Here is a 12420-nt window from a genome sequence, read left to right as displayed (position 1 = left end):
AGTTTTGATGAAGCAATTTTAGCCAAGCAAAACCAGGAAAGCAACGCAGACCTATTTTTTTTTAGTTTAAAAAGAAATAAATCCGAAAGTGAGACCCAATATAATAATCAACTTCTGCACCATATTAAGATGTATTTAGAACTCTGCATAATTCCTGTACAAGTGTAATAGCATCCAGCTGAACTGATTTACAGAAGGTTTCAATTGCAAAGTCAATGACATAATATACCTTAAGATATCACAACAGAAATACAGAGCAGGAATATCCCAAATTTTCTATACATAATGTGGATTTCACAAGTGCATGCTTGCAAAGCTGAGAATCTTGCACGAGTATCAAAACTGACAAGATCCTCTATTTGTACTTCTAAGTTATACACTTTAAAAGTTAATGTTAATAAAACATAGTACTGTGTCATCACTTGAGCTCCTTCATGCCACATCAAATCTGGGATTTGTTGCATTATCTTTTATACATAATATTCAAATATCTTGGCAAATAAATTGTCATCCAAAGAACTGCACTGCATTTGTAATCGGGCAAAATATATGTTTGATCTTTCAAGTGCCAAAGTCGAAATACAGAGGTGTTTCCTATATATCTGTATAATTCTTTGTATGTTCAAGATAGGACTTTAACAGAGAGATGGATAGAACTGATCAAGCATTTGGTGTAAGGGTACCTTATTTGTCAATTAAAAATGCCATTGCTGATCGTGAAAATTTGCCTATATAGTGATTGATAAAGGTTAAGTTAGAATCCCTGGTAAAATACGCTACTCGGAGGATGATCATTATGCAGTAAGCAATCTGTTTGAAATCGTATAAATTTTGTTCCTGAATGATATCCATATTTCCCGCACAGTAAACTGATGCTTTGGCGAACTATTGGTTTGTGCTAGCTTAATAAGCTCTATAACACAAGCTACAATGGTCTATGAAAAAGAAACAACTTTTTAACATTACAATATAAAATATTTTTTATTTAAAACTACTAAAACAAAAATTCAACTTCAAAATTCTGCTGTGAAAACAATTTTGACTTTCCCATAGTAAATAAAATAACAAAATTAGAGAGCTGCTTTGAGAAGATGAAACGTTGACATTACACGTTTACAGAGCACAAAATTATTCAGAATTCATTTACACAAACAAAAACTATTCAATATTAGAAATGAATGAACGGATGAAAATGACAGGGAAGAAATGAAGTCATGAAAAATATCTGGCCTTGTTTTGATATTTTGAGTTGAAATATTGGTAAATGATATTATAATGGTGATGCATTTATACAAGTTCAATATATTCTGAAGGATTCATTCATATTGGTTAAAAAAAATATACAAAATAACTGATTAGTTTTGGTCAACTAAAGGCCAAACACAACCTGGCATCCATGATGCAGAAGGGAATAAGTGCTACAGCTTGTATTACAATTATTGAAACAATGAAAATAAACAAAGTTCACTTAATATGGTTAAACAATTGAATCATGCATGCATTCATAAACATAATTTCATCACATATTTTCATTGCTATGTACAATACTTCAAACAACACTATTGATCTACATCAAAACAATACAATGATATTTACAATTATAGCTGCTAGTGTTGAGCTGCCATTTAAAGACATGATTTGCATATCAATATTGATAACATCTTGGTGGAGAAGAAAAATAAAAATAAATCTTTAGAATTAAGTTTCATCTTTCCTGCTTGGTTAGTATTGTAATTTCAACGCAAAATACACAAAATTCTTCCCCATTGCCCTAGTCATTTCAATAGTTATATGAAAACACTATAGGTATGCTGCAATCATGTTGATGCAATGTATAACAAAAAATTTTAAATTCAACAAAAATTTCCAATTTTAGAATTCATTCAGTTGCAGCATTTTTACACTTATCTACCCCTAAAATATCACTGTTCTATTAGAAAGAAAGGAAAAATTGTCCTTGGTTCAATAAGACAATAAATTGATTTTAAAAGTCTATTTTAAAAAAGCAAGCTTTAAACCCGACCACCCCCAGCATTGTTATATCACATTTCCACTTAGAATTTCACCCACATGTTTATTATCAACATAATGCTTTAACAGGTATTCATTTATACTTAACTAAAAAAACATGTTACTGTAAAGTGAAGGCTTAGTAAATAAGTCTGAGAATTCATATGAAAGATACAAAAATAATCTCGAACTTATCTGTACTTTTCTGTAACATTTGTGTGGCAAAGGGAGACAACCCTAAAGCAGTAACACAATGTAATATGTATTTGAATCAAATATGCACCAATAGGATGTTGAAACATGTTAAATTTACAGGTAAACAAACAATATAAACAATACAGATGATGATGTTAAGATTCAATTTTTGTAAATTGTCAATTTAAAGGACAATGAAAAACAGTTCAGTTTTGGTGTACAATTCATAAGCCTAACGATTCATCACATGAATTTGTACAACTCTTGATTCTACACGAGTGTAAACTGATACACAAATTAGAAACTTTACATTCATATACTCAGGAAAATACATTGCATTACATTACATCATTAATATTCAAAATAGCTATGGCAATTAGTAATATGAAAGTAAATTTTCTTATAATCAACTTAATAAAGATTTCAGATTCAATGAACACCAACACTTTATTCTAACTTTCCTCAGACTTTTCTTCATCATTATATTTCCCACAGACTTGTCCTTTACACTACTAATTGTCCTCAACTTGTCCTATATCAGTGTTGTAACCTCTCAATCTTCATCATCATTATATTTTGTCCTTTACACTACTAATTGTCCTCAACTTGTCCTATATCAGTGTTTTAACCTCTCAATCTTCATCATTATAATATTTCCCTCAGACTTGTCCTTTACACTGCTAATAGAGCACCACCATGATCTCGAGTTTCCTCAGATTTCTCTTCCTCTTTTTGGTCAGTTTGTACTTACATATCATATCTAATGAGTTTTCTTCACATTTCACTCATTTTCTTATTGTGTCTATGGCAGTCATGCTTGTTTATTCTTTTCCTAATTCTGTCTTTGTATCTGTTTGAATCTCCTCTTCTGTCTCTTTGTTCGTTGACTTTTCCTGTTTCCTACTTGGCTCTACGTCAAACAGTTTTTCCTCCATCATCTTTATATCACCTGATTTCACCTCTGCTTTTTCCTCCTTGGTTTCCTCTGTAAGCGTTTCTTCATTATCCTCTTGATCATCAATATCAGACTTTACTGACTGACTGTCTTCACTCCCTTGACAACTTGTGGTCGACGATTCTTGTGATCCAAAATGACTGCCAGTTTCATCAGAGTCAAATCCTGAATCACTCTTACCAGACTCCGAGAATTTTTCTGACATCACACTATCCTTGGAAGGGCTTGCCACCTAAAGTGCAAACATGAAAGAAACTTAACTTTCCATTGCCTGTGATAAAGATGTAGCCTACAACAGCAGGGTAGACCTGTCACTGACTCTGAATGTTGACCCTAGTACAAGCACTAAAATGTTCCATTGTGTAAGAGAAGACAGAAAGTCAACTTTACAGACTATACACAGACTCGAGTCACTTCTAACAAGTCCACTACTGATCTGGTTGGTTTGTTACAATAGTTACCAGGGCTCTCACAGCCCATTTTGGGACTGGGGCCCGGGGCCCTTAGAAATGGGAAAATTAATGGTGTTTTCCTTAGAATTGGGAAAACTTCGGGTCTAAATTAGGAAAAAAGATACTATTTTGCATTGGGCCCCAAATCTGGCAGATCGAGAGCCCTGGTAACATTATATAACTGGACAATAGTCTAGTACATGACTGGATCGTCATGCGTTTGATTGAAACTATATAATGCTAAATATGGAGTATAACTTGGAAATTTGTTTTTCTTCACAAAATCATTTTTCTGTCATAACTGCTTATGAAAAGAATAGTTTGGAAAACTATGAAGATCACAGTGACCTACTTTGAGCTAAGTATAACACCTGTTGGTGATGTATATATGCATTTCGAGTGACAATACAATAACTACATTGGACAATAAATTGCTTTAAAAATTAATTGCTGGAATCACTGTACTTGATTTGTTTGTTTTACCTATTACCTAAATGACTGAAAATTTAACATTTATTTGAACCTTTTTGTCAAGGTGAAAGAGTGAACAAGTCCTAAGTAAATGCCTTCACAAGATTGTGTTTGACGAACAACAATAGCAATATATGGTTGTCTTGCCATTTTTATTTACACACCTTATACTGATGTGCCAAATACTTACATCCAAAATTGTCCAGGGAGGTGGGGCTTGACCAGAGCATCTCTTCATTGCAAATTTCCACACAAGAAACCCAGACAGTCCGGTACAACACCATGCTTTCTCCACCTGGTACATACCTGTCAACACAGATAATCAATTACCTGTCAATAAACCTAGTTATAAGCTTTGAAAGTTTAAAACAACAAACAGTATATCCTCACCTTACAGTAGACCCCTATGAGTCAGAAGTTATGTGTTTGCCCCTCAAGTTTATTGCAGTATAAAAACTTAAGATGATATCTTACTTCTTTATAAACAGAAACTCTTCGTGAAAGAACATATTTTGAAAAAAAGCATTTTGATAACATCCCAGTATGTCTAGATAAATTTTTCAATGTTCTCAGACCAACGTCATGTCCAGTTTGACTATTCAAATTATTCATAAGTATTTTATGTAACCAGCAGTGGCAATCAATAAACGCTTGCTGTGAAATGTTATTAAAGAACAATGCACACATTTTATATTTACACATTATTCAGTACATGTATTTTAAAACACTTGCCATTTTCACCATTAAAATTTTCCTTTGTATGCCTCATTCATAACTTGTCAACTTTATGGGGCGTTTCCTGATATTGATGGAAATTGTTATCACTTTTTGGCAACTCTTACCCTTGTTGCTATTTCAATTACCATTTTTGTTTGCAAGCGCTTCAAACAGGACACACCATTGTTGACAATATGTTATTCAAATTGAGGGAAAATGTCACTTTTTATTAATTTCAGCAAATTTCATGCTGAATGGCTACTCTGTACTCTACATACAAAAAACTAGTGAAAATGTCTTCCCTTGGAAACTTTCATCAATGTCAAAATATGCATCCAAGAAATGATGATGGAGGTAAATTCCAGCTCTAACTACAACATATGAACAGGCAGTGAAAAGTGTTCAATAATTATTCCCTACAAAAACATGAATAAAACATATCTGTACAATTTTCTATAGTGTCATGTATACAAACTAACCATCGTATCGGTATCCCTCCTCGGGGGCGAAAGGACTTTTGAGCTTGTATCCACGGATCACACGGACAGGGTGACCACTAGTTACATTTCGGCTTAATGCCAAGTTTCCCCGTGTCAACTCTTGGTCTTTTGACTGAGCTGCAGTCCGCAGGTTCTACAAGATAAAAGGTAAACTGTAATTGTAAACAGAAATTTGGTATTTGCTGTGGTGAGGACTGATTAGCCCTTCAAAACAATTGAGTTGAGTGTCAGACTTCCGAGTCAAGGCGTGATGGCACCGTAGAATTGTTCCCACTGTCTTCATAATACTGTTGCCCAGACATAAATCCCCCAACAAATTAACAGCCTGTTATATATAATGTAAATGTAGCTTTATTGAAAGTCTAACCTGGAAAATAGAGGTATTCACAACTTCCATTGCATATGGTAGTGTAGTTCATCTGGATTCATGTATAACTTTGAGCTTTGCTAACTGAAGCTAACATAAAGTCTTGAAAAGTAGGATGTTTGAACTGGGCCAACACTACATGATTTTAGATCATAGTGGTTGGGGAGCATTATTGTTCTTATATACATTGCACACTGACATTGTAGATGATACCTTTGGATTTGCTTTAGTTCCCTTCAGGTCTCTTCCTCCTAAAAACAAAATATTTATTGGATTACTCTCTTGATTACATTTACTTTCAATACAACATTTATACCATTACAGATTTGCTTTGGAGTCATTTAAAGAAATGCTTGATACAAAACAAGTAAGTAAAGCCCTCCCCAAGGTCCTGTTTGACCCACTCACAAGTGTAGCCCTCCCCATCCCTAGTTTCCTTGTTGATGTTTATCCTTCCCAGTGTAAATATAGCCTCTGAAAGGTCCATATTATATCTACCCTATTCCCAGTGTCATTGAAACCCCTTGTCCCAGTGTAGATATAGCCTCTGAAAGGTCCATATTATATCTACCCTATTCCCAGTGTCATTGAAACCCCTTGTCCCAGTGTAGATAAGTTCTCCCAAAGGTCCATATTATATCTACCCTATTCCCAGTGTCATTGAAACCCCTTGTCCCAGTGTAGATAAGTTCTCCCAAAGGTCCATATTATATCTACCCTATTCCCAGTGTCATTGAAACCCCTTGTCCCAGTGTAGATAAGTTCTCCCAAAGGTCCATATTATATCTACCCTATTCCCAGTGTCATTGAAACCCCTTGTCCCAGTGTAGATAAGTTCTCCCAAAGGTCCATATTATATCTACCCTATTCCCAGTGTCATTGAAATCCCTTGTCCCAGCGTAGATAAGTTCTCCCAAAGGTCCATATTATATCTGCCCTATTCCCAGTGTCATTGAAACCCCTTGTCCCAGTGTAGATAAGTTCTCCCAAAGGTCCATATTATATCTACCCTATTCCCAGTGTCATTGAAACCCTCTCCCAAAGGTCCATATTATATCTACCCTATTCCCAGTGTCATTGAAACCCCTTGTCCCAGTGTAGATAAGTTCTCCCAAAGGTCCATATTATATCTACCCTATTCCCAGTGTCATTGAAACCCCTTGTCCCAGTGTAGATAAGTTCTCCCAAAAGTCCATATCATATCTACCCTATTCCCAGTGTCATTGAAACCCCTTGTCCCAGTGTAGATAAGTTCTCCCAAAGGTCCATATTATATCTACCCTATTCCCAGTGTCATTGAAACCCCTTGTCCAAGTGTAGATGAAGTTCTCCCTAAGATCCATACTCATATCTAGCTTACCCCAATGTGATTGAAACCTCTAGTCCCTGTAAAGATGGAGTCCTTCCCAAGGTCCTTGTTGACACTCACTCTCTCTAGTGTAGGTGAAGCCCTTCCCAAGGCCCATCATGTCACTTACCTTCCCCAGTGTAGGTGAAGCCCTCTCCAAGGCCCACCATGTCACTTACTTTCCCCATTGTAGGTGAAGCCCTTCCCAAGGCCCATCATGTCACTTACCTTCCCCAGTGTAGGTGAAGCCCTCTCCAAGGCCCACCATGTCACTTACTTTCCCCAGTGTAGGTGAAGCCCTTCCCAAGGCCCATCGTGTCACTTACCTTCCCCAGTGTAGGTGAAGTCCTACCTAAGGCCCATCGTGTCACTTACCTTCCCCAGTGTAGGTGAAGCCCTCTCCAAGGTCCACATTATCATCATAGCCCCCAGAAAGAGCAATGGAATAAGCCCCTTCTGGTCCAGCATGGATCCCAGCCACAGTTGGTCTGTACTCAACATAAATGTTACAGGTGCATGTTAACATCATTGGCTTAATAACTGTACAGAAAAGTCCATCACTTTGTATAGTATTAGGGAGTGAAACAGACAGGTCAGTCACCTTGTATATTTGAGTCTAATTTTGACCACCACACTTTCAACACAACTGTCGTCTTCAAGTTTTTCACAGTAGCACACATTTTGTTCCTCAACAAAGGAAGTGTCTTTCAAAGTACAGTTTACCTTAAACCAACTTTCTGTCACTGCTACCAACTTTCCCAAATCAAGTAATACAGCAAGTGTGCAGCATATCACTTATCAGACTCTGAACCATTGTAAAATGGTCATCATTTATACCCTGCAGGGAACACCATCTCTGATTGCTAATTTGGCTACTACAGGTGAACTTTCTCCTGATCATGGTCACTTTATGACCTGACCATAGACTGAAACAGATTTTGGCACTTCCTTAGCAGGGAACATGGTACAATTCCCCTCAACAAATAATCGAGTCTAACTTCCATATCAATAGCTGTCATTTGCCTCTGCTTCAATAACAGTATGAAGGTTTATCACAGTTATTTAAAAGCTTGCATGTGACCATGTTATTGAGGCAAAACATTCAAGTGATCTTGACCCTAGAGTTAACAACATCAACTCCACAAAGTCAAACATTCCAAGGAATAAATAGTCAACAACAATAACAGATTGACGAAATATTCTTCAGCTGTTGTACATGTAGACCGAAGATAAAAAAGAGCTTATAGGAACAAAAATAATTACAGAATCACAAATCAATGGAGTTTTACTGTGAAAATCGGTGTGCATTATCCATGTTTGAAGTACTGGAAATCTTGCTTTCATACATGAGAGAAAGTTGGTATTCAGTGAAATATATAAAACCATTATCAGAGAAATTGTAAAACAAACCAATATCATCTTCATCATCAGGATTTACAGGAATATACTTTACCTGTGTACACCAGCTCTGCAAGCCTCCATGCGAGTCTCCCACACTGTTCCTACTTCCACACCTGAAACATTATCCAAATAAACATTTCATTTTGAAGCAGTGACCAATCTAAGATTTCACGAGATCTTATATTTTATAGCTAAAAAATGGGTCTTCGGGGAATAGTACTGTGCTATGTGCCCTCTCCTTGGAGGTTAGTGCTGGTGTTTTGTGCTCTACTTGGAGGTTAATGGTGTTATGTGCCCTCTCCTTGGAGGTTAGTGCTGGTGTTTTGTGCTCTACTTGGAGGTTAATGCTGGTGTTATGTGCCCTCTCCTTGGGGGTTAGTGCTGGTGTTTTGTGCTCTACTTGGAGGTTAATGCTGGTGTTATGTGCCCTCTCCTTGGGGGTTAGTGCTGGTGTTTTGTGTCCTCTACTTTGAGGGTAGTGTTGGTGTTGTGTGCCCTCTCCTTGAAGCCTAGTGCTGATGTACTAATGTTATTTGCCCTCGCCTAGGGGAATAGTGCTAAGTGCCCTCTCCATGTAGGGTAGAACTGACATTATGTGCCATCTCCTTGGAGGATGGGCAAACATAATCATACATAATCTTGTACTGTTATCATTGCTTACCATCCACATGCCCATAAAAATTGGGTCTGTTTTTATCAACAGGGTGATGTCTGTACTTGGACTCCGACTCATCCCATTCTTCCAACTCCTCCTTGAGTTCTTCCTTGGTTGGAATATCCTGGATACAGTAAGATAAGTTAGGAATGAGTGTTATACTAACTTCCTGGTTACAATGTGTGTGTCACTTCAATATTGCCTTCATACAAAATTTGTATGCTAAGAATCTTATTTGAAATCCTGAGATAAAATATATAAAAGATAACACATAACATAATACATAACATAATACATAACAAAAGACATATTCAACTGAACTAAGGATTTTCAAGCATAAATTAACTTCAACAGATGAACAAATAAAGTATGTAGTGGAAACAAAACTGTACTTAGCACACCATAATTTTACTCTACCTACATATACTATACTGTATGTAAACCAAGACATGACTTTACCTTAAATGAATCACTTGTTCACAAAAAAAAGTATTAAATCTGATATAATGCTCTCAAAAAATAGAATATTTTCCTTTCAATTTGTCTGCTTTTCTTAAATGTTAGTGAGAAATTGCATTACAAGGCCACAGTTTTATTAATCACAAATCAAATTATTCCAATCACTGAATTTACACAATTATCTCCAGGAATACAGCACACTTGTAAATTTAGTCCTTTCAAACCATGATAGAAATGTTAAAACACCATGAAAAGTAAAAAATGGAAGTTCTGAGGTCAATTTACTGTATCTTTAATTGTTCATGCTACTATAGTTGAATTTACATATGTTCCCACACTGCAGTGCTAACCATTACAAACAACATATCAGAAAGCACAATAGAGGATTGGAAAACGGGAATAACCTGGAAAGTCAGCCAGTGAAAACTACGCTGTTGTAAACAATGTTACAATGTAAACAATGTTATAGGAATGTTGACAACACAACAATGTATCTTTTCATGAGTACACTAATGAGCTGTTGACTTGGAAGCAGCGTTTACTCCCATATGTATCTCAGATGTATGTTTATATACATACTCGATACTCCAGGGATTATGCTCACTATCGCTCTCTACATCCCAGGAACAAATAATGGCAAAATTGACAGTTCCATGTATGACATCTTATGGACAAGACTAGTTTGATCCTTTCATGGGTATCAAATGAATCTTGATGTCATATAATGTATGTTGTAACAGTTTGGAAGTTGGGTGTCTCTCCTTTGTCATCTTCAAAGGAGTGTATTGGTCAGTGATTGGTCAAGTTTTTTCTCCTGGAACTCGCTCTAAACCAGTCAAATTAGTCTGTGTGTACCTTCATTTTTGCTATGACACGTTCCATGGGTGCAGAGAACAATATAGTGAGCTTAACCATTGGTGTATAGAGTATGGTGTATCTATTTATAGCGCCATTGAAAAGAGACAATAGCTTGTCATCTCTATCAATGAGTGAAAAATATTAAAAGTTAAAAGGTTTTTTCTTTTTGTATTTTGTAAAAAATTACATAATTTAGTATATAACATGTAATTATTATTAATTATTTGTTCAAACATTTTTTTTTCACCTGCGTTTAATACCCATGTATTGCTCCACTCATAGACCTAGCAGACTAAACTGTGTATCGATAAGAAACCATTATCTTCATGCTTCTGAGCATGTTTATCTAAAATATTAAACATTGTACATATAAGATTACCCGTTATATCAATAATCAGGGTTTTCCATAACTTTGTTAGTAGTAGGCTGTGTAGTGAAAGTAGGAGGCTGTCCTGCCGTGGAAAACCCTGAATAATATTCAGTATATGAAATTGTAAACAGTCACTAACATTGGACATCATTACCTTTCCTTGAAGGCGGGCTGATTTCCTTCTACTTCCTCTAAGGGAACCAATGTTTTCTAAATCTTCTACAATTCTTTTTTTGACTGGACGAGCAGGATAATCTTCTGTTTTTCTTTTGTTAGTTCTGTTAAACACACCCTTACTGAGGGACACCTTTGGCAACCCTTTGAACTGTAAAATAAACAAAATTCAATCAAAGGAATACTTTCTTTTTGTGCAACTTTAACCTAGAATACCTCATTTTCCTAGAATGAATATAATGGGCCATTGGCATCTGTATTACACACATGAAATTTGTTTTTGCTGAAACAATAGAAAAAACAAAGGAATCAAAGATCAATTATGAAAATTACAATCAATCAATCATCGCATCAGATGAAATGAAGTTTGGTGAGGACCCCTTGAGGAATGTTGTGGCTGGAACACTGAAAATCTGTGTCACAGAATTAAGTTTTTCCTGTCCAAAACTGCTTTAAAATTATGGAGGAAAAAATCTCCTCACAAATGATAGGCAGTTCATAAATGCAACAGGCTACATAAATGTGTATGAATATTGTCACAAGTATTAAAATTGCATCAAAATTAATTAATGCCAGGCAACAAAGGTAAAATGCATATATAGCACACAAAAAAAATAAACACTTTGAAAAAAAAAAAAAATACGAATATAGTGTTCCATACTAATGTACATAATTAAGTTTTAAATATCCATTACTGAGGTACACCTACAATTCACACCCCACACTTATGAATCAAAATCAAGAGAAAGTGTGATCTCCAACATATATGTCGTTTGGAGACAACTGCAATGCACATTGGTGTAGTTCAGAACTCATCTGCATTGACACAATCTTCTTTGTTTCAGTCATGGATATTTTTTAATTAAGTAAGAGAATCAATATTTGTATATCTGTGTTTAATGATGTGTGGTGTATAGAGTTGTATATGGTAGCTAGGGGTATGCCTTTCTGGGATTCCTCCTCAAGACTCATTTACATCAGACTTTTGACAATGTCCCTCGTAAGCCCATGATACTCATTTCAGTTTATATCGGACGTTTGACGATGTCACTCGACGAGTGACATTGTCAAACGTCCGATTTAAATGAGTCCCAAGGAGGAATCCCTTAAGTATTAATGGTAGGGGTTGTATGTGGTAGTAAGGTGGGGAGGGGGAATTAAAAGGCGCATATAAGCAGCAGCACACGTGTTCATTTTTTGGCATCCATTTCTGTGTCATTTTATTTCTTATGCAGCAGCACATCAAAAATAGGAAAGACATTTGATCATGGAATAAGAAAACGCCCAACTTGCTGACCCAGCATCTCGTACGTACATCTTAATAGAATTCGCATGGTTATAAACTGCAAAAATAGAGAAAATATACATAATATCGACACTAGGTTAAACCTACCGGGTTTGCTAACCCGATCTCTGCCAAGATCCTCCTGTTGTCGTCTAAATTCTTCTGTCGTAATTTTTCGTACTGTGTTGCCATCTTGATTTACT

General features: G+C 35.9%; 1 protein-coding gene across 1 annotated transcript; it reads right to left on the bottom strand.

Moving 5' to 3' along the window:
* Positions 1-2903: 2903 nt before the first annotated feature.
* LOC132561985 (uncharacterized) lies at positions 2904-12409 on the bottom strand. The gene is made up of 9 exons (XM_060226711.1): positions 12326-12409; positions 10913-11083; positions 9078-9195; positions 8469-8529; positions 7391-7503; positions 5881-5918; positions 5280-5433; positions 4274-4389; positions 2904-3392 (listed from the first exon to the last, which is right to left on the bottom strand). The coding sequence occupies exons 1-9, from the start codon at positions 12407-12409 to the stop codon at positions 3027-3029; spliced, it is 1221 nt and encodes a 406-aa protein (XP_060082694.1). The 3' UTR covers positions 2904-3026.
* Between the last annotated feature and the right edge of the window lie 11 nt (positions 12410-12420).

This window comes from Ylistrum balloti, unplaced genomic scaffold, assembly GCF_031769215.1.
Source record: "Ylistrum balloti isolate Yb309-2 unplaced genomic scaffold, AGI_CSIRO_Ybal_v1 Utg371318, whole genome shotgun sequence".
In the NCBI taxonomy this organism is placed as follows: Eukaryota; Metazoa; Mollusca; class Bivalvia; order Pectinida; family Pectinidae; genus Ylistrum; species Ylistrum balloti.
The sequence above is the reverse complement of the archived record's forward strand: the minus strand, read 5'-3'. Positions and strand labels throughout refer to the sequence as shown.